General features: G+C 38.3%; 1 protein-coding gene across 1 annotated transcript; it reads left to right on the top strand.

The window, feature by feature from the left end:
* Positions 1-23,288, top strand: LOC104030829 (NAD kinase 2, mitochondrial). Its single transcript, XM_075725753.1, is given in 8 exon segments — positions 1-29; positions 13,566-13,702; positions 15,304-15,382; positions 17,721-17,864; positions 20,084-20,139; positions 20,223-20,276; positions 20,741-20,864; positions 23,150-23,288. Coding segments are annotated over 8 exon segments (762 nt in total).
* The last annotated feature ends 599 nt before the right edge of the window (positions 23,289-23,887 follow it).

Below are 23,887 nucleotides of genomic sequence, written 5' to 3'. Positions count from 1 at the left end.
ATGAATCTTTCTAGCTCTAAAACAACACGGTAAGTTTGTTTATTATATTTCTACACCATTTTGTCACTTGGCCTATGGCATGCCCTTTTGTCCTACGTCTAACATGGTACTAAGCCTGTGCTATCTACATCCACACAGTGCTCACTGGTATTTGTGTGTAGTGCCAGGATTTGTGTGTGCTGACATGAGCTCTGTACGCCATAAGGAACGGACTCCTGCCAGGAATTGATCTCTGTGGGACAGTTTGTTTCTCATTAGCAACCCCCCAAGCCAGAAACTATTTTGGTTTGCCATCTCATGCAGCTTTGTCAGTTCAAAATATGTCCCAGTTTTGAATGTTTACAGTCATCTTTGTGTCCCTTTGGAGAACTCTCTTCTGATTGCATAGCCGCCCCATACAGATGCAGAGAAACTCAGGAATTACCAAAATATGTCCACATATTGGACACAGGAGGCATGAAGAAAACCATACAGGACTGATTTGGAAGACATGGTGAATGCTGCAACTGATGCTCTACTTCTGTGCACATGCCAGAATTTCTGGCATGAACAACTAGCTTTGTGCAGGCAGGGGTTGACCAGCATGGACTTTAGATTTTCTGCATGAGGAAGCTGACTTCTTTGGACTAGGACATTGCCCCATGCCCTTGCCTCTGTATATGACTGAAAAAGCTCATACTGGTGCAAAAGTGGGCTATTACCTCTCTCTGGAAACTGGCTCATGAGAATGCTATAGGTCTGTGGCTAACCAGCTTAGTGTCGGCAGGTTATCTTGTGGGTATTAATACTGCTTGCTGATAGTTGATGAGAGTTATTTACCTGGAAGTTGTGAGCATCAGAAATATACCTGAGACCAGTTATTAATGAGAGAATGACATTCCAAAATTTCTAGGGCCACAAATAACACATTTGTGATGTTGCCTCCTTTCCCCCTCCCACCCAAAGAGGGCAGAGAACATGTTAACTGCAAAGGAGTCTATTCCAGTCTTCTTCAGGGCCTGATGGGCCACAGATAAAGGTTCCTGCACACAAAATTTGGGATGCACAATGCCAGAGTTCTGAGGAGATAAGGGATTTTACATGCACAGACAGCTTAGATTCTTAATCCTTATCAACAAGAGCAGCATCATTAGCGGGTAGATGTTCACTGTGATTTTGGAAGAGCCAGCCTGTCCTTTTCTGTCACAATTAATGCTGTGATGGTGCCCTGTGAGGACAACATGGAGCCACACAGCATGCTGGATTTTTAGCAGATTCAGAATGATGGTAATACACATATTAGAAAAGCTAAAGGGATGATGGTACTGCCTTCAGAATCAGTTGGTATCAATATTCCAAATCCATTTACCTTCTGTCACCTGCAGAATATCTAGGAAAAGATAGGTGAGTGGCTTTCTCTTGTGAAGTAGATGGATAGAGAAATGCTATGCAGTGTTTCAGTGCTGACAAGTAACAAGACTTAAAAGCGTATTTTTTTTCTTTTTTTAAAGAGGAATTGCTAATCTGCTTGGGGTATTCTGTGCCTGATTGATTCTGTATATCACAACTGTGGTAAATGTTGACTTATTTGACAAGTTAAATACTAATTTAAATGCAACTAGGTGCTTACTGTTCTCCCGAGATTGCAGGGAGGTGTAAGTGTCATTCTTCTGATCTGCATAAAGTGTCTGATGCTTTAAAATACTTCAGTAAAATTTTTTTGGCATAGCTGTTTTCTCACAGATAACTTGACAACAAGTATTCAAACAAACGACTTTATTAAACTCCATATACATGCTAAAAAATAGTGAACATTGCAGCCAGACCTGCTCATTGCTAAGAAAAGATTTTTTTTATATTTGCTTTGAATTAGCAATCAAGGTGTAACTACTGACATTTATGTACAAAAACCAAAATGCAGAGAGACTCAACAGCAGGGATTGCTGCTGCCTGCAAATGTCCCTCTTACTTTCCCTCCTCTTCCACCTCTTCTTCTTGGTTCTGTAGAGAGATGAATGAAAATGGTTTGTTAGTCCTCTGCAGTTGCTGCAGCTGTCCATGTCCCAGGAAACCACCACCAATTCCGTTTCCTGACCTTTTCGGGAACTACTGATCAGCAGCACCATAGGAACTCCTGAAAAACTGCTGTCTTTTTTTGACACTTCTTGTCAATTTAAGTTAAATTCTTACCAAGTGTTAAAGTTAAGATTGCAAATCGTAAATCTAACACACACATATACTTGATAATGATTAAAACTGAGGAAAAGTTAAGAATTAACTTCTTTGTTGGAGTCCAAGTTTCTGTATTCTTTGCAGTGGATATGAGTAACATCTAAAGCAGAGTAGAAAAGACAACTCTCTGATTGGCTTTAAAAGCTGACATGTCAGGAAAGAGAGGGGTGGAAATCAGATTTAATATTCTGACAAATGCAAGGCCTTTCAGTTTACCTGTAAGATGTTTAAAACTTTTAGTAAGTGTTTAGCAGTGGCCAGACGGTAGCAGCAATTTTTAAGCAGATACTGAGATAGTGATATTATGTATTTGACATTAGTCTGCAATATCTACTTTTTGCAGCTTAGTCCTAGTCATAGAGATTACCCACCAAAACCACCCCTGGGTACTTTATCATGACCAATGAGTTATTTGAAGATATGTTGGATTTCTCACAGTTTACTGAGCATCTATTATGAAGTGTTAAAAACATCAAATTACTTAAGACAGTGTTCCCCTTATAGAGCAAGATGATTTACATCCCAGACACATTGTCCGATCTAGACATCTGAATCCTTAGTGCTTATGTGCTTGTCTTTATTGACATAGGGAGTCAGAGTCTTTATTCTCTATTCACACGTTAAAATATTTGTGAATAATCCTGTGTTATCTAGTTAGATATTTACCTAAACCAGGAACTGATCATATCCAAACTATAACCTACTGCTTTGGTATTATGAAATGCTGGTTTCTTTCAAAACATGAATACACTCAAATGAGCAAGATTTTTAAAATTCTGTTTCAGATCACTCTAGATGGAACCACAGGCAGCCTGTAGTCTGCTCATGACACCTACCAGAGGTTACAACAGCATGGCTGGGAACTCATCTTCCCAAAATGTCTAAGCTGGCTCATCAGTCCCTGGAGGGAGGGAATCAGATGTATTTTGCTTTATGACTTTTAAGAAAAGATTAATTTTAGGAACAGCTTAAGTTTAATGCTTTGGGAAAGAACTTGAGATGCACCTTTTAGGATTCCAGTTGGCCTGCTTTGCACTGAGATGGGAGTGACATGATGGCTTTCAATATTCAAGAAGTGTTACAAAGGCTTCAGATTTTAGAATTAAATATATTTAGATGCATTATTGAAGTAAGGAATTTTATAGGGAATCAATGTTTATTCATCATATTGATGGATAAAACCACATAACCATGAATGAATAATATACCTGAAGAGATGTTTGATAATTTTTGTCTGTTATTTAAAATATACATTTGGAAAGCTTTAAATTGGGCTTCACTGAAAACATTTATTTAAAATTGTGTGATAACACTCAGCATCCTGTTTGTAAGTACATACAAGCAGAATTGTGAGTGGCAGGTTAGCATGACCAAGGCCTATAGAAACCACCCTTCATAACTAAACAAGTCTTTGCTTGTTTTGAAAATATGTGGAGTTGTAGACTGGTTGTAGAATTTTGTTAAAGGGCAAAGAACCAAGATCTGCTTTTATACCCATGAGCACCAGGAGAATTCATCATGAAGAACTGTATGCCAGTAGTTCTAGGGGGCATCTGAGCTTTAAAATCTAAAAGTGTATCTACTTGCACTCATGAACACCTTTTCACTTGCACAAAACAAGCACTTGCACTGTTAATTGTCCATTTGATAGACACAAATAAATGCACACATAATATAACTGGATATCTGCATAAAAATGTGTCAGATTATCTGTGATTACTTCTGCTTTATTATTAGCTGTAGCTATCCCTAAACAGCATCATTCCTTGTAATGAGATGAATGTTACACGTCCTAATATGTGCAATAAACCAAACAGTGCCAAAGATCCAATCACTCTGTAAAAGTGATTCCACAAACTACTGCCTACTACCTAACCATTCTCATGAGGAATTAGAAAAATCAATTCTCTCTAATGCCACCTGTGAATTAAGATTTACTGGATCCTTCATAAGCCTATGCACAGTACAGACACTACTTAATGCTCTGTGCTTTCTATTCATTCTGTCAACAGATAAAGAAAATATGTCTGTAGTCATTCTGCTGCAACTCTCTGCTGCTTTGTATATTGTTGGTTACCAAATATTACTTCCTTGTCATCCTCAGAGCTGAATAAATGTTCTGAAATATCTGAAGTCCTTTTAATTAAGATAGTTGTAACGATTTCTCAACCTTAAAAGCTGCATCACGCCTGAAGAGTCAAATTACAATTTAGTCTTCCCATCTGAACGTATGTATGAAGTTGGAAGAATTCCAGCTTCTTCCTGAATTCTCAGTACCCCGTCAAGATTAGCATCCAGATGAAGCTGAACTAGTATCTGGATTACTCTGAATCTTAAATAGCCTGCCAAAATTAGCACTTGTCTGACATTGATTTAGCATCTGGATGACAGTAAGCTTAAGTGGGACTGGATTTTTGCCTTCAGGAAAAGGGAAATGCTTCAAAATAGAGCATGTCTCAAATACTGAAGCACTGGGATTCTCCTTGACTTTTCAGTCTGCTGATAATAAAAATGTTCTTTCCATGACTAGCTGTACATTGTGTCCTTTTCTATCAGCCTCACTCCTGACCACAACAATATTTGCATCACTGACCTTCATATTTCATTGCTGCAACTCATACTCAGGAACAAAGCTCCATGTTATAAAAACTTCAGCAGCTGTAAAACACAACAGCTCTATGTATTTAGTAACAGGTCATGGTGATAACTTTGCCCTGGAGTTCAGCTGGTTATGCACTGAATGCAAAGTTTGATTTCAAAGTCTGTCCTGATAATCAAAGCCTTCCATGAAATAGGATTTAAGCACCTGAGTTTCATGATATCCTTCTAAATCCTACTACCTCTAAATTCTACTACAGCTGTAAAATCCTTGGCAAATGAAGGGGCGTTCCAGAGCAGGCGCAACAGAACTTTTGCAGACACAGGACTTAAACTTTGTAATTTGCTCCCACAGCATAAGGAACAAGGCTTATTATCAGCCACAAATAAACAAACTCTCTTTTGATCTGCCTTTTCTCAAGATCATTACATACATACACAAGTATACGCACAAACACACACACATTTAAACGTGAAGCTACATTTCCTAAAAGCTGAAGAGGAAAAGAGATGTTTAACTATTTTGAAGAGTTTGGATACTGTGGTAATAGAAGACATAAATACATATATGTGCAGACATTTATGCTATGAATTTTTACTCTTGAGAACCTAATACTTTATTTATTCCATCTAGTCTCATTACACTAAAATTGATTGTTTCTCAAGACTAAAGGTATGCTAATATGTAATATATTAACTTGGTTTTGAAAATGTAAAGTTTGTCATTTTATGACAGCTGGAGCAAGAATTTCTATGCCCAAACAATAAACAATTTTCTTACAGCTTTAATTTCCGTCTAACTAGTTGTCTTACTTTGTGTCCTAGTTAGAGCTTCCTATAGACAGTTCCTTCCATGCCACAGTATTTTGAGCCTGTTTTCCTAAGGAAACAAGGTTTAAACAATTGAGTACTCCATCCATCTGTCAGACCCACTTTGAGCCCAATGTTCAGTTTCAGAAAAAATTGATGGAAGGTAGAAAGCTTAAAGACAATTTAAGTTCTTCATGAAAATTGGCAGTTGTTGAGTGACAGAACTCAGAGGAAGGTATCCTTTGAGGAAAAAGCTTCAGGGTAAGCTTGGTATTTTCTGTGAGCCTTGTGGGGCTGAGTGGCGCTTTCCTGGTTCTGAACAAGCTGCAGCATTTGCTGGGAGGGGAGGAGAGAGGAAAACCATGGAAGGATGGATACCTGGGATTATTGTGGCCTGAAGAGTGGTGTAGGGATGTGACCCAAATCCATATGAAACTATACATCACTAATTTTGCTGTTTGTGGAGCAATCTGTTCTTCTGTGTTTTTTCAGATGAATGTTTGTTATTTATTTACAGAACATGCCTTTTGCATACAAAATATCTAATAAATCCCAATGATTAATTTATATACATAAGGGATACAGAGCTGGAAGCTCTTAGGTATTAGTACAGGAATAATTTTCAAAAGGAGGGAAAACTAACAATTCCTATTTGTTACATATGCAGATATTTGCCACTAAGATTATGAATTTCTGGCAAAATTTACTTGGATAGGATAGCTAAATGGCTTATTTTATGTTCTGGAGGTGTTCACATCAAAAATCTTTGTCTCTTCCTAAATCTTGTCACTCATTTTTTTATGTCATGATCTTTAGTGACCTCTGAATTAGTTTTGGCAAATTGTATGAAGTTGTATGGTAATGTCTCTATTGAATGAATGAATACATGGAAAACCTTTAGCACATTTGCAGTAGCTTTCAATGCTACTGACAGTCTGTACAAAATGGACAGGGAGGGAAAGAGCATCCTCTTTTCCCTAAATGGGTTTTAGAGGACATAACACTGGAGCATGCTGGCAGGAAAATCTAGAAAAAAACCAAACATTGCCTGTTTTACAGCAGTTGTCTGTCTAAAAAGTGGAATTCAGATTCCAGAGTGTTGTGTCAAGAGAGGCTTTGGAAGGTACCCAATTTATCGTTATAAGTCCGGTCGCGTTCAGTGCACTGAACTATCACGATTACAGATTCACAAATAACGTAGGCACCTTTCATCTAGTTGTGCTGCATGAACTATCACAGCCACACTTAAAGCATCTGGTCGCGTTCAATGACCACTATCACGGCTAGACCAATACATCAAAGCAATTTATTAAAGCAACAGACACACAGGTTCTTTGGATTACCGGTGATAAATTCACTGACTGCAAGGCACATGCAAATACCAAAGCTTTGGACAATACAGATGCATCAAAAGACATAAAAGTAAGTCTATTGTCCAAGTCACCTCCAGCAATTACTCCACACAGAGTCATCTTTCACAAACACTAAATTCATTCTTACAAAACAATGTGTGCAGTTGTTTGTGCATATACAAATTTCTTCTGAAATGTTGAAGTCAGTTGTGTTAGATGGTGTAGTTTGCTTTGCATAAACAAAGACTGGGAAGAAAAGTAGAAAAGTAAATTTCTGTTAACTAAACATATTCTAATGAAAGTGCAGACATGAAAGCTTGCCCCTTCTCATTGGTTTTGTGTGAAAAAAAATCAATAATTTGTATTCATAAGAATAACTGCATTTATTTTGTTTTTTTTCTGAAGAATCCTCCTCTATTTTGGAATTTATGAAGCAAATTATATGACCCAACTATGTAATCGCTGATGAGGGTACTTATGTTGCAAGCAAAATGCAAGCACACATGGATAGAAGCCGGGATCAGAAATTCAATCAGAATATACCTGCTAATGTATTCATCTACCTGCCTTGTAAGATTTTGATGTCTTGAACGAGTGACATGTTCTCGAAGTGTTAGTCTGGAGTTTTCCTCTGAATAATCAGAACTAACAGCTATGGTCAGCTGGGCTCAAAATTTGAGGACTCAGTTTTGTGAAACGTTACCATGATGGTCTGTTTACCTCCTCTGTGAATGCAACTAACACTGATTATAATTTTTAACACAAAGATAGCATTATCATTTTCAGGTATCAGTACTTAGGGGCATATAAAGAAAATCTAGAGAATGTAAATGATTGGATTAGTTAATCATAAAACTAGTTATTAATTAAATAATCACAAGAAGTCATTACAGACTTTAATAAGGAGTAGAAATGAACAGTTGTCCTAGATTGTAACTGCACTAGAAGCAATATATAAATTCTTTTGGATGAAAAAAAAGCTACATTTGGAGAACTTCTTATGTAAAGCTGCTGGTACGGTCACGCATTACCAGTTTTGCAGCTAGTGTAATGACTTAGGAATAATTTAGTTTTTACATAGAAATTTTTCCAGTTACATTGTTTTGTAACACAGAATAGATAATTTTAAGTTTATTATATAGGGTTTTTTTAAAGTCCATTATATAACTTGAAGAATGTAAAGCTAAGGATGCCTGGTTTTCTATGGATTTGTGTCTTGAAATTTACCTCATGGATTGTAACTCATTGGTGTCTAAAATGGGTATTACTCTGAAGCATTTTCCTTGCTGCAGGCAGTACTGAGGTGTCCGTTTCCAGGAGGAATTTTTAAGTACTCTGTGCTTAAAACAAATTTTGTTGTGGTCAGACAAGGGTTTAAAAAGTTATTAAAGTGGGAATTCACCCCTGCACCATACTCGTATCCTATAAGAATACCAGACTAAAATGCCTATGCTTATTAATTTAATTCTGTATGAACTAATCTGTCCATTAATACACTGGGTGTATTGCTCTGAAGTCATTGAAGATGGGGCATGAACACGTCATGTCACAAATTGTGAATATATTTCAAAGTAAGTAAAGTGTTATTTGACAGATACTTGTGTCTTGTTCCTACGTATCAGGTGTATGTTCATATCAAAAGGTGTAGTAAGGGAGAGGTTAAGTAGTGTCTATTGAACATTTTGTAAGTAGGTCCATCTACAGAGTAAGATGCAAACTGTAAGTAACATTCCATAAACTCTATTTTATGTGTTATGGAAAGTTTAAACCTTTTTCCACATACAGAATGGGGTGTCAGATGATCTGTGTACCCTTCAGATAGTCTGTCAGACTTCCTTTTGGGAACCCTGGATGAATCACTTCATGTTCTGTGCCTTAGCTCTGCTTCCAGAACATTAAGATATCATATACTGTTTTGAATTTACATTTTAAAATATATATTTTCATATTTTATGCTTATAATGCTTGCTGTGGGCATTAATTCAAAAGGCCATAACATGATAATCGCATGGACTCAGGGTAAAATACTGCTCCATGTTCAAGCTTGCCTTAGAGGTTGAAGATGATTTGTTTTTCAAACAAAGATCAAAACGGTTCAATATAAATGGGTAATGTGTGAAGCACAGAATCCTAGAGGAGCAGCTCAATGGTCAAATAAGTTATAAAAGAGATACCATTCAGAACAGAGCTGTAAATTTTCAAAATCTCTTATATCCCTTTTGGTCTCCAGGATCTTGTATTATCTACTGCTTTGTACAATCCAAAAGTTAATGGTTATACAGAATGAGGCATTTTCTGGTTAGCAAGGGAATTAGTTATGTTTAATTACTCTCCCAGTAATCTGGTTTGTGGTAGTTTCCTTCAAGGCTAAGTTAATCAGTAGATAAAAAATCCTCCTACCCGTCAGTAAAGACTGGATGGAGCTTTTGTATTATTATACAAGAGTAGGGAAGGGCTGAATGGCTTTAGCTAGTCTGATTTCCTAAGACTCTCATATTTAGCAAAGCACTGTAGAAGAGTGCTGCACTGAGAGGTAAAAAGCTGCTGCTTCAATCTTTCCCCACAGGGAGAAGCTGTAACTTCCCCCAGGGAAAGAACGGGCACAAGGTAATTAGAAAAATGTGCATAAATGAAGCATTCAGTGTAGAAGTACTGTGTGTGAAAGATAACACCTAAAAAGGCAGGTATTAATAATGATATTAAAAAAACCCCAGTATTTCCAGATAGCTTGCTTACAATATTAAAAAGTAGCTCAGGATCGATTATTTCATTTTTCCCCTGGACTTGCAAAATGCAGATTTGTCCTACTCACATGCATTCACAGTGCTGCTGCACAGGTCTTTTCCCAAGCCTGCTGCTTTCACCATGTTCACCTTTCACCTTTTTCTTTGCTTCTTCAGGCATTGTGATAAATGTAATAAAGACCAGAATAGTCATGAATAAGAGGTGGACTTTTCAAACTACATGTTTCTCATCAGATCCTCAAAAGATGCAGTATTTAGTACTTTTTAAATAAAGAACCTGTTTTGTTTTTCTAACTTTCCAAATCCTTCTCCTCAGACAGACATTCCCTCATTCCTGAGGGAATTGGCTGCTGTAGTTGCCAAGCCTCTCTCCGTGATATTTGAAAAGTCATGGCAGTCAGGTAACGTCCCTGCTGACTGGAAGAAGGGGAATGTTGTGCCCATTGTTAAAAAGGGAAGAAAGGAAGACCCTGGGAACTACTGACCTGTCAGCCTCACCTCTGTGCCTGGGAAGATCATGGAACAGATCCTCCTAGAAGATATGCTCAAGCACATGGAGGACAGGGAGGTGATTCGAGACAGCCAGCACGGCTTCACCAAGGGCAAGTCCTGCCTGACCAACCTAGTGGCTTTCTATGAAGGAGTGACTGCATCAGTGGACAAGGGAAAAGCAATGGATGTCATCTACTTGGACTTCTGTAAAGCCTTTGACACAGTCCCCCGCAACATCCTTCTCTCTAAATTGGAGAGATATGGGTTTGATGGGTGGACTGTTTGGTGGATGAGGAATTGGCTGGATGGTCGCATCCAAAGGGTCGTGGTCAACGGCTCGATGTCCACATGGAGACCGGTGACAAGTGGAGTCCCTCACGAGTCCGTACTGGGACCGGTGCTGTTTAACATCTTCATCAATGACACAGACAGTGGGATTGAGTGCACCCTCAGCAAGTTTGCAGACGACACCAAGCTGAGTGGTGCGGTTGACACACCAGGAGGACGAGATGTCATCCAGAGGGACCTGGACAAGCTGGAGAGGTGGGCCTGTGTGAACCTCATGAGGTTCAACAAGGCCAAGTGCAAGGTCCTGCACCTGGGACGGGGCAACCTCCGATATCAGTACAGGCTGGGGGATGAAGGGATTGAGAGCAGCCCTGTGGAGAAGGACTTGGGGGTACTGGTGGATGAAAAGCTGGACATGAGCCAACAATGTGCGCTTGCAGCCCAGAAAGCCAACCGTATCCTGGGCTGCATCAAAAGAAGCGTGGCCAGCAGGTCGAGGGAGGTGATTCTGCCCCTCTACTCTGCTCTGGTGAGACCTCATCTGGAGTACTGCATCCAGCTCTGGAGCCCTCAGCCCAAGAAGGACATGGACCTGTTGGAGCAGGTCCAGAAGAGGGCCACCAAAATGATCCGAGGGCTGGAGCACCTCTCCTATGAGGCCAGGCTGAGAGAGTTGGGGTTGTTCAGCCTGGAGAAGAGAAGGCTGCAGGGAGACCTTATTGCGGCCTTCCAGTACTTAAAGGGGGCCTACAGGAAAGATGGGGGCAATCTTTTTAGCAAGGCCTGTTGTGACAGGACAAGGAATAACGGATTTAAATTAAAGAAGAATAGATATAGACTAGACATAAGAAAGAAATTTTTTACAATGAGGGTGGTGAAGCACTGGAACAGGTTGCCCAGAGAGGTGGTAGAGGCCCCATCCCTGGCATCATTCAAGGTCAGGTTGGACGGGGCTCTGAGCAACCTGATCTAGTTAAAGCTGTCCCTGCTCACTGCAGGTGGGTTGGGCTAGATGACCTCTAAAGGTCCCTTCCAACCCAAAGCATTCTATAAGCTAATGAAGGCTATAGAGTTAGGAAATGGTCAGTGTGATGCATCTGGGGTTTTGGTGATTATGGTAGAGTGGCTGAAATTTTGTTACGAGATTAATGTTAGGCAAAGCTTTTCTTTATGCTGAAGATAGCTTGATGTTTTCAATACTAGATATTCTTAAAATAGAAGAATTTCCCTTGAATTGAGAAGGAAGCAATCTGAATTTTAAAGGACAGACTAGGAAAGAGTTTTTTCAATAATTCTTAGAGACATCATTCTGTGGTGTATTAACATTCCAGGATACTTTTATGATGGCAAACCATCAAACAGAAAGAAGTAATTCACATGAAAATATATTGCAATTGTTTTTTTGTTTATACTTCTAGGATATTTAATTTGTAGCTTGAAGTGTAACTGTATTTGTGCCATAGAAAATTTCTAGAATAAGGTGAAAGCAGTCATCAGTACTGATTATAAATAACTGAAGGGGTTTCAATAGGTATTACTAAATGAAAAGGTACCTTCAAATCAAATATTCTGAGACTTAAAAACCAGATTTTAACTCTCCATCATGCTAAGTCATTTAGGTAAAGCTGGTAGTGCTGATGCAGGTAACCCCCCTTGATACTCTAGTCACTTTTAATGTTTTGTTGGATGTTATGTTATATTGTTGTTGCTGACACTCCTGTTGTTGCCTGTTATGGAGCTGAAGCCTCACCAGAGTGAAACAGAAAAGATCTTCCTGCTTATTTTTTCAGAATAGTAACTGATATTCCTAAGCAAGGACATGAATGGGTGTTTGACTTGGCAATTCTCAGATTTATTTGGGCCTACGGAAACTTTAAAATGGGTGGGTAACTGGATCAGCCTGTCTGAAAGAGCTTTTGGTAGCTCAGAGTTCCAGAAGGATGGTGAGGTGCTAGAGAGTGGAAAAAGGGGATTATCTTTTCTCCTTGTCCTTATCCATGAAGTGTGTCAGCCACTTTAGTGCAACAATCTGTGTAAGCACTTATCTCGTCCAATGAAACCACCAACATCATTGATTTATAAAGGACAAACTATATCAGACTACCCACGTTTCTTTTTTTGATCGTAAACAGTATAACAGGATCTCAGAATAGGGGTATAATAGGGGTACAGTCCCATTTTCTAATTTTATAGGGGTTTTGACATGAGTATTGTAAGGAAGCTAGTGACAATGAGGGAAAACTAATAATGTATTCATATAAAGTGTAAGTCTGTCTTGCTGTAATTTTGGGAAACATGTAAGCTGGTTACTGTCACCTGGATATCAACAGTGTGAACTGGGAAAAGATGTGCTCAAAACACTTCCTTGTGATTTGCGTTCTTAATCAAAAATATTATTACTATTTTTTTTATATAATATCTAAATTGTAAGAAGAAAAAGGAATTGATATCTTCTCTAGGGGGAAAAAAAAATCAAAAAATCTGAATGATGTAACAGCTTAAGGAAGAATGCCTTTTATATCCTTCTCTCTCTTAATTGAACTCCTCTTAAGCATCCTAAAGTTCCTAGGCCAGGAGTGATTCTTAAAATTAGAGGATACTTGCAGCTGCCCTTATGTATAAAGAGGTAGATAGAGCTGCTTTTCTGGACATTTGCAAATACAAACAGAAGATGGTAAAAATATAGCATGTATTGCTGTATAAATTTCTGAGAGCTTGTTCTCAAACTCATTGCATCAGTCATGAATTCATAAGTTAGGAACACATGCCTAAAAAGATGGATTGTTATGTATAATGTAATGTTTGTAGACTGCTTTTGGCCAGTGTCCTCTTTACGCATCTAAAAAAGCATTAGGTAGCAAATCGGTAAGTGTAGAGTATTTTACATTTTAGTATGATTAACTTACTAAATTTAGAAGTGATAGTGGAAGCTGTAAAACTTGAAATGTGACTTCAAATATATTTAACTTTTAATCTTAAGATGCTCTGCTTTGAGAGTAAAGACTCTCTGATCCTATCTAATTCTGTAATTAATATTTCAGCTAATGATACCAACTTCCTCCTCTCTAAGGTGGCAGTGGCGGCAAAGAATCCGACTATATCTTGAAGGAACTGGTATTAACCCTACCCCTGTAGATTTACATGAACAGCAGCTAAGTCAAGAGCAACACAGCAGGGCTCACATAAATGAAAGATTCCAGCATCAAAGTAGGTTAAATCTGTGACAAGAATAATCACTTTGCTATGATAACTTGGAATAGGAGATAAAGATTTGTAAGAGTTGAAGTATTTGAAGTCTGGTTGCTATATTTGAGAGGCAGGGAGAGATGGTTCTTGTTAGCTGAAGACCCAGACTAAGGTGTTTGGGTTTTTTTGTGGGGTTTGGGGGGGGGGGGGGATTATAAGGGAGTATTTTTAGTTTCTATATGTTTATTCTGGACTGTACACTTAGAACTAATTTTCAGAATTAACAGTTAATTTATAGAGATGTTTTTAAATAGTATTATCTGCTGGCAAAATACCTGAACTCTTTTAAAATGGTATATATTAGGGTTACTATAGACACTTCGGGTTACCATATGAACAATTTACCATGCGTTTAGCTGCTCCACACTAATAGTGTGTGTGCGCTTTCTTAATTTGTAACCTACCTCAAATTTGGCACCTCACAATTGAAAAAGCTGTCACAGACTGCCTGCAAGCAAATGAGAAACTAGAATCTCTTCCTGGGCAAATCCTTGGTCATCAGATACCTTCAACTGTTTTCTTTATGATGCATTGAAGATACACAGTTCTGTCCTAAACCTGTGTCTAGCCCTGCTGTCGTGGTTTAGCCCCAGCCAGCAACTAAGCACCACGCAGCCGCTCGCTCACTCCCCCTACCCCGATGGGATGGGGGAAGAGAATCAGAGGAGTAAGAGTGAGAAACACTCCTGGGTTGAGATAAGAACAGTTTAATAATTGAAATCAAGTAAAATAGTAATGATAATAATAACAATATAATAATAACTATATACAAAGCAAGTGATGCACAATGCAATTGCTCACCACCCGCCCACCCATACCCAGACAGTTCCCGAGCAGCGATCGCTGCTCCCCGGCCAACCCCCCCCAGTTTCTATACTGAGCATGACGTCATATGGTATGGAATAGCCCTTTGGTCAGTTTGGATCAACTATTCTGGCTGTGCCCCCTCCCAGTTTCTTGTGCACCTGGCAGAGCATGGGAAGCTGAAAAGTCCTTGACTAGCATGAGCAATACTTAGCAACAACTAAAAACATCAGCGTGTTATCAACATTCTTCTCCTACTAAAACCAAAACACAGCACTATGCCTGCTACTAGGAAGAAAATTAACTCTGTCCCAGCCGAAACCAGGACACCTGCATTTCCTCAGTGATAAGTCCTTAGTCAACATGAACAATTTGTTAATCCCCCTTAATTACCCTGTGGTATAAAGTTTAATTCTTTGAACTTTATCAGAAATGTCTGTTAAGTCACTGTCAGTGAATTTAACTAGGTTAGAGTGACAGAAGAGAAGACATCAATATGTCTGGTTGCCCATGAGTTTTTGGGGAAAGCATTATCTGAAAATAAGTGTCATTACAAGTATTTGAACCAAGGTCAATAAGGCAGTCTCCAGTAAAGGAAAAAGTGAGTCCTTGAAGAAGATGGAGTACTAGGTCTAGAATGCAAACCCAGGCAGTAGAGTGTGTCCTCCAATGAGTTTTTAAATTGTTAATTGTGAATTGTTTTTGAAAATTTGGGTTTTAGAGCCATGATTTATAACTGTTATATTCAATATCTGCAGGATCTGACATTTCTGGTCCACATCTTTTACCAGTGAGAGCACTCAGTGAAGTTTTCATTGGGGAATCTCTTTCATCCAGGTATGTTTAATTGTTTATTGTTGCAGCAAGGAACAATTGACTTAATTTCTTTTTATGATATTGCAATGAGCAATCAGTGATGGGATGTCTTTGCTGTCAAATTTCTGTTCTGGTCCATGAATATATAACACTGATTGTATTGTTGCTGATTACAAAGTGTATATTCAGAGATTTAAGTGCAGTGATTTCTGGTTTTCCACCTTCCTGTCTGGCCTTTCCATCTTTCGTTATTCCTGGCTGTTTGCTTTCTTCTTCATTGTTTTATTCCTTTCCTGGCTAGTTCTTACATAATCAAATACCTTCAATTACTATCTTTACAGTGGATTGAAGATTTAAATATCCATCCTTAAACTGTATCCTCTCCTGCATCTCTTCATAAGCTTTTGGCATGACCAAACTTAAATCCTAATAACTTCTCCTTTCCCTGCCTCTCTGTCATTAGAGGCAAAGGTATCATCCTGCCTTTGGCTGAAGCTTTGTTATTGTGGGAAAATGTCCAACACTTATTTCTTCTTTTTAAGAAACCAATTTGTATCAAATCCTGGTACTGCATTATCTGGGATACCTTTAACTGTCCTTTCTGTCCTGAAGATCAATGCATTTCTGCTAGCCAAACTATAACAAGAAGGATGTGGGGAATGTGATTGGGGCTGTAGGAAAGGAGTTAAAATATGATCCTTAGTCAGCACTTGGCCAAACTTTTATTTGTAATTTGTATTTTATATCCCTTTTCCCTTTATTCTTTATCTTTCTTTCCTTTTTTTTTTTTTTTTTTAAACTTTAGAGTGTAATGTAGTCTTGTGTTTGTACAGTGCCTGGGATGCTGTGATTGCTGCTGGAAACAGTATAAATGTTCCATGAGTGCTTTATCTTCCATCTGGACTGCAACCTCAGACTGGCAGAAGGAATTAGTCTGAGATATACAAATTTTGCTCTCTACTGAAACAAACCTAATTTTATCAAGATTCTAAAAAGTTTCTTTAATGTACAGTGATAGAGGAACACAAAGCTGCTTTCCAACACTTTACAGTAGCCCTCTACTTCTGAATGTCACAAATACATTGTGGTCTTTGGTTCCTGTATATTTGAGAAGTATTGGGGAACACAGTGCCTGTAGGAACAAATTTCTAGTAATAAATTTTGTGTTAATAGAACCTTACTCTTGAAGACTTAAATAATGACGTCACACAGGTGAATCTTCTGTAAGGTTCAAATACACAAGTCTGCTGTATATTAAGACAAAATGACTCTATGTGCTTTTTCCAAGGGCTTATTCTGCATGTCAGTTAAGAAAACAAGGAAATTGAAGGGGAAAAAAACCTTTCGTACCTAGCTCGCAAAAATTCTTAAACTGAATCAAGCTGTGCATCTGTATTCTTAACTTGCTTCTAGTTCTTTAATCTTCCCATCCTCTAAAGAGTGAGTACACACAACACTCTTAGTTACTAAGAGTCTAAACTGTTTGACATCAAATATTCAAGAGGTGTATTCTTAGTCAATTCAGACTGAAATTTTCATCACCTGAAACAGCTCAGTAAGCCCCTTTTACTAAAAAGGGTGAAACCCTGTCATGATGAACACAGTGAATGTGGTGTTTTTCTAAGAGGGTATCTATTAATCTGAGGACTATATCATACTGTTTGGATGAGGCACTATGAGCATCAAGAACTTTAGTTCATAAATATACACCTGGATGTTATGAAGCTTATGGAAAGAGACTTTCTGGTTGCCATAGGCCTAACATTAGGAATCCCCCTGATATATGAATAATACCATGCAGAATGATGATTGTGCCCCAAGACTTACTACACTTGAGTTTTAGGAAGAATTTTCCCTGGAGAGAAACTTAAGCCTGCTGACTGTTGTAAAACTGTTTGTGAAGAATCACAGTGGGTTTTTTTTAATTACTCAAGTGATAAAGAATTCAGCTTGAAGCCATGCTATTACTTACTGATGTTGGAATTCCTTACCTCTTAGTGTTCCCTGATGTAAATTTATGAGACCGAATCACAGCATAAACATAGTTTATGCGATAGTTCAACAATTATGCAAGGAAGGTAATGTATTTGTAGTTTCATTTATAAGTCCAGCAAACTCTGCTTTGTATACGAGTTCTTTGCATGGCATTTAATTCGTAAAAGTAGCTGCAAAAAAACTGTCTAAAAGTTTATTCTGCAAATCACTTTTGTCCATTATAATAAGTGCTATAAAACAGTGAATCAAAAGTGTCTGCCAAATCGGAAACACTGTACAAAGCCTGTGAAATTGTCATCCAGATTTGAAGCTAGCTCCTCAAAATGTTTGTGCCTGATAAGGCTGTGTGTTCTGTCTTATTCAGGGAGAACTTTAATTCCTGCAAACCCAGTTTTAAATTCTCGCTTTATATGGCCTCCTATTATGAAATATCAGTTGATGATGGCCCTTGGGAAAAACAGAAGAGTTCAGGCCTTAATGTGTGTACTGGAACAGGATCAAAAGCATGGTAAGTACATGTTGCTGCTTTGATATAAAATATTGTTTCAGATAAGCAAAATAGGTCTATCTAGCTTAAGCATTTTGTCCATACTGAGACTATTGGGATATGGGTAAGTCAGTGCATGTCAGTTATGTCCAAATATTGTCACTGTAGGTATGGTTCAAAGCTGTCTCAGGTGTATGAGAAGAGCAGAGCACCCCTCACTTGTAGGTATGGAAAGAAGAGTTGAAAGGATGAGGAGCTGAGGCATTGAGACAGAAGTTTACCTTAGGTGTAATTTTGGTGAAAGAGTTCCATTCCCTATGTGGAGATGAATGGTTGGAGGTGGCAAAGGAAAGAGACTTCTCTGTCTGACTTGCAGAGCATATTGGGATGGGGGGGGGTAGTGTCTGAAATACTCTTGTTGGCTAAAATTAAAATGTTTAGATGAAGTAGCTTGGAAAAATTTTATAAAGATCTAAGCTCTAAGAAGAATTGGGAAAACATGTACTTGGAAAAACAGTATTAAGTGTTCTCTGGTGCATCTACTGTCCATTCTCCTACCAAGCCTCTTTCAAACTTAATTGAAAGGGCACAGTTTCTTTGCCAAAATATTCCCCTTAAAGATGGGCATATCTAAGCGGAGCTGTGCTAGCTTAATCAAAGGGGTAAATTTTCCTAACTTCAGTTTAAACAAACTTCAGTACTGCACGTAAGTCTAACCAATTTAGTTTTGAGATGCGAGATGTGTACAGTGAGAGCCTCTTTCATTTGGAAATCTGGCTGTGCTTATAGTTTAAAGTTGTACAACAGGCCCTGGATTTACGTGGCAAGCTAAGATGCACTAAACCCAAAGCTTTTAATGAAATTAAAAAATGAATATTCATGCTGTAACCATGGTTACTGAGTTTTACTCTTTGTAATTCAGAATTTTGTATTCAGTCAGTGTAACGTGGTCCTGGAGGCTGCCAAGGATGAAATTGGCAGACTGCTAGGGGAACTTTCCTAGTGTTCAGTACCTCGGGAATGTACAGTCTTAATTCAAAGCTGTTCTTATGCATTTAATTTCATTATACTTTCTGTACTGAGCAATCCCAGAACCAGGGACTGAATTCCAGGATTGCCCATCTTTGTTGCTGTAATCGGTGTGTACTGCTGGACTTTTCTAAACTGAGGCCAAGCCTCAGTGGGGTGATCTTCCTTAGCCTGTGGTTTAGGGGCTCTCCTAGGATTTCAGACCTCCTCAGCCTGAGATGCATTTAAATGTCCAAGTGCTTCCTTCAGCTGTCAAAACTTGTGTAAAAGGATATGTAGTTGAGAGAATAATTTCAGACTGTGCATCTCCATTTTTCCTGAGCATCTGCTCAGGCTTGCAGATAGGCAATGAGTGTAAGAGGAAGAGCTTTGAACAACCACTCTCAGCAGCTCTGTAGTCTGTTAGATGTATAGTGGATGTCTGTTGCAGTCTGATGTATTTTACTGCCACAACAGAAGTGCTGGGCTGAGGATTGTAAGCTCTACTGAGACCTGGGCAACTGAGATATTCACAGTACTGCTGCATGGAGGCTGTGATTAGTACCTAATCCCTTTTGATCCTGGGCACAGGAGGGAGACTATTGGAGTTTAGACTTGGTTCAGACTGAGGCTTTATGCTGACTTGTCATGCATCCAAATGTGGCAAATGCAAAAGTGTCTGATGTAACTGTTCCTTTTCTGTATACACAGATTCTTGTGAGATTCAAGCCCATGCCTTAGGGTATGGACAGGGAGGCATAATATTTATAAAGAAGTGTCGGGTCCCATAAATTAGAACTAACAGAAGGAATTAATTAGCAAGAGGTGGATAGAAGGGATAAGAACACACACAGTCTATGGAACTGTCATGTTTCAGGTTTTTTTTAATGCAGACTTAAATCACCAATTATTGGGGTTTTAAGGCAGGAGGATTATTGATAAGGAGACTATACCCTGTGTATCATGCTTTTCTGAAGACTTTACTTAATGGATTATTAAGGTTTACAAAACCACAGGTAGATGTCAAGTCAAGAGTTACTTTAAGGCATTTTTTGGGAAGAGATTGATGTCAGCTCACAGTTAATAGCTTTTTTTTTATTATTATTATTCCTGTTGTGGAACCTAGTTCTTCATCTGTATGCAAGATGCTTTTGTGTGTGTGTTTTGATGGTGTTTCCTCCCCCTCCCCCCCTTGCATGCTTAGCAAACAAGACTTCTACTTCTCTGTCTAGGTCCTATAATATTAACAAGGTAGCAAATCAAGCTGTTGAAGAGATCCTTAAGATTGGTGAGTGAACAGTGTGGCACTACTGGCTAAGTTTATATAAAGATACTCCTACCTAATTGGGGCTCTTTCTCTTGGCTCAACAGCTAAAAAGCATGGAAGCTTGAATATGCTATTGAACACAGAACTAGTACAAAAAGGTTAGTGAAAAAGGCAAGACTTCTTTAAGGTATCATAACTTTGACCAGTTCATTTTGATAGTACTCTAATACTCAGCACTGTTTCCAGTATTTTAGTGTTCTTACAATATTAGTCTGTCTTACAAATGTTATTTAGTAGGCACATTTGGTGAAAAATGTCTGACTCAATATGAAAGCACTTATTTAGATTTTCATATGTATAGATGTTCAGGAGAATTTCAGTTCTCCTAAGGTTTGAAACACTTAGTACTTAATCACAGGAAGAGAGCTGGTGAGTGTTAGTCATGCAATAGAACTGAAAGGGATATTCTGTAAAATTATTTTGAAGATGAAGGCTATCAAACATCTGGCAAGACTCAATATTTCCTCTCGTTAGGGAAGCTGCTCTTTTCTGGAAGAATATGTGTTTCTGAGGATAACTAATTTTCTCTGGAAAAACTAATGGCTGATTTCTCTATTTACAGTAACAAATGATTTCAATGATTCCCTGCTCTGTAGTCCAGAAGAACCAAAGATGTTTTTCAGTATTTGAGAACCTATTGTAAACAGAGTTTTCTCAAGTAGTTGGCAGCATGGCTTCTCTTCAAAGTAAGTGTTGGCTGCAGCAGTCACTGAAGAGTTATTTCATTCCGTGTATTTGTCGAAGTATGAGTAATCCAGGAGTTTCACTTGAAGTGTTTCAACATCCAGTTTGTGTTTTGAGGAGCTCTTGAGTATTGTTCTCATAAGAACAGGAAAAAAATGCTTCCAAGTTGGGTTATGCCTTTTTAATGTTTGATCCATGCACAATCTTACAGAATAAAATAATCTCACTGTTCCCAGTTCTGGGTGTGTGCCATTTCCCCAAGTATGAGACACGGGCATTGACAAACTGGAGTGAATTCAGGAAAGGGCCACTGAGATGATTAGGGGGCCAAAACACATGGTGTATGAGAGAGACTCAAAGGCTGCTTTTGTTTAGCCTGGAGGAGACAAGACTAAGCAGGGGGAATCCAGTTGCTGTCTTCAGCTACCTAATGGATGGTTACAGAGGAGGCTGAGTTAAACTCTTTTTCAGAGCAGAATATGAAGCAACAGCCATGATTTTATGGGATGTAAGATTCTGATACAAATAAAACTTTTTCACAGTAAGGATGGTCAGGCAGTAGAATAGGTTACCCAGAGATTGTGCTATTGCTGTCCTTGTAGATATTCAAAATTTGACTGGGCAAGGCCCTAAGCAACCTAATCTGTCTTTCAAGTAAGGTCTGCTTTGAGTGGAAGGAGACTCAAATTCCACTCCTTTTGAGCCACATCAGTGTTACAAAAACATTTTATGACCTGGTAATAAAGGACTTCTCTGTCTACTGGGGCTAAATATTATGATATTAGAGGCCTACTGCATATGACTCATGTCTTTAAATGCTTACTGCTTTTTAGTCATTTTGATCTGGGATGTCTCAAGGGTGAGAAAATCTTAAGAGATTGTAAGAGGAGAGGCTAAAATAGGAGCAAATAATTGCATTTTCATCTGTGGGTCCTACAGGACTAAGTCTTGTCTTATTTGGAGTCCTCAGCATGGGATATACTGTAAAAACTATACTGGAGCAACAAATGTCTGCATACCTATGAGGGATATCTGCCCATTTTTCCTTTCTGAAGTAGAATTTGCTGCCTGTCACAGTTGGTTTTTAGTTCTTGATACTAGTGATCTCCCCTCTGTTGTTCTTCATCTCTTTTGACATAGTAGCTGCCCAGAGTGAAATGGAGTGGAGCATGTCTCCATGTTCTTCTGCAGTGTCCAGACTTGGCTGTGTTTTAGTGATGCACAGCCCAATTAAGCTTTGACACTGTGGCCATGCTTTCTAGCTTTCCATATTTGTGAAAGATGTGTCTTCATGAAAATTTAAGTCATTGAATAATTGTTGATTAATTTTTGGAGATCAGAAGATTGTCTAGACCAAGGCCTAAGTCAGGAACAATCAAGCACATCCATGCGAGACTGCAGTCTTGCAGCTGCTCTGGCATCACTACTAGTTCCCATCTAGCAGTATGAAAAACGTTTGGAGAATTCTTTGTTTAATAGTGTTTTCACTTTCTACATATTTGAAAGGATAAATCCCAGTGGTTGAGCTAATTTTCCTTTTAAAGGTAAATGAAGAATATGGTTAGTAGCTTTATTCTGTCTTGTCCATCTGTAGAAAAGCTGCCTTATAAAATTTAAGCTTAAATTTATTAGCTTAAATATATAGTAGTCAAACTCTAATATTGATGGTAATACACTGCCATACCTATTAATGATGTTGCCTGGCAAGCATTCTGACCTTCAACTTTTGTTTGAAGTGACTTTCCCTTCTCTCTGTGAATTATTAATGTAACAAAATAGACTATATTAATATCTAAATTATTTGAATCTCAAGCATTGCTAGTTGAAACTGCATGTTCCACTTAACATGAAGACCATACACTAGAATTGTAAAATAATATAAAACTTTTCTGTGAAAGACTAAGAAAATCACTATTAAATGGGATAATCAGTAGCTTGCTTTTTTTAAAAAAAAAAAAAAAGCACCTAAACTGCAGCTTTCAATATCAAGTGTTATGTTACAGGCTGTTCTCAGACTCTTGGAGTAATAGTCTCCATTTGAACAGGACCTTCAGTTCTCTCTGGACTCTTTGCTATTTGTATAGCAAAGTACCGATAGGTTGGGGGATTCTGGTGCTTAGTACTATGCTAAATTCTTCTCTAAGTATGCTCCTGTGTGATTAAGCCTTTATTGACCCACATAAAGGAATGTCCAAGAACCAGTCTCATTGCTCAGATAAGTGCTTGTGTGAAATACCTATTTTTTTTTAAGCTATTTTGTGAAAGCTTATTTTTTGGGTTTTTGCAGAGTCTGTGTCCGTTCCCGTTGTTGGGATGCATGTATGGTTGTAGATGGAGGAACATCTTTCGAGTTCAATGATGGGGCGATAGCTTCAATAATGATTGATACAGAGGATGCACTGTGCACCGTTCTGCTGGAAGAATGAATGACCCTAGTGTCTTCTGCTGAAACAATTTTGGATCCAGAGAGGGAACTCCTGGAGATAGACAGCACATCACAATGCTGCATTAAGTTGGAAGTTGGCTTTTTTGGATGCAAGAGCATTTGGAGAAAGCTTGAGATGTTTTTCATTCCTTTGGTTGGGGAAATCTTAGCCTGATATTTAAGCTCTTTTTGCATCTGGTGTAAAGGAAACATATCTGAAGTCTTAACTTGATATTTTTAACACGTAAGGCAAACATGAAAGAACATCCTTTTAAACACAGATAGATGGGTTCAAGTATTAAGTCAGTAGCATTAAATATTCAGATGTACGGTTGGTTTGGGGTTTTTTTTAGTAACAGTCTGGGACTGATGAAACTAAACACCTTCATACGTATACTTTTGTAGAAAAGTTGACTGTCAATCTAGTGATTTGATGCAAGGATATATAGATTTTGGCAAATCCTGATGTTGACATAATAGAAATGGAAATACAAACCTTTTGTATGCTTTTCAAAAATTTTACAACTCTAGCTTCATACAACTTGTGACATGTTTTGTGTGGGTGTTTGGGTTTTTTTGCTCTTCCAGTATTAAGATATT

Source organism: Pelecanus crispus, chromosome W (assembly GCF_030463565.1).
Source record: "Pelecanus crispus isolate bPelCri1 chromosome W, bPelCri1.pri, whole genome shotgun sequence".
In the NCBI taxonomy this organism is placed as follows: domain Eukaryota; kingdom Metazoa; phylum Chordata; class Aves; order Pelecaniformes; family Pelecanidae; genus Pelecanus; species Pelecanus crispus.
Note: the sequence above shows the minus strand (reverse complement) of the source record. Positions and strands in the feature narration are given on the sequence as shown.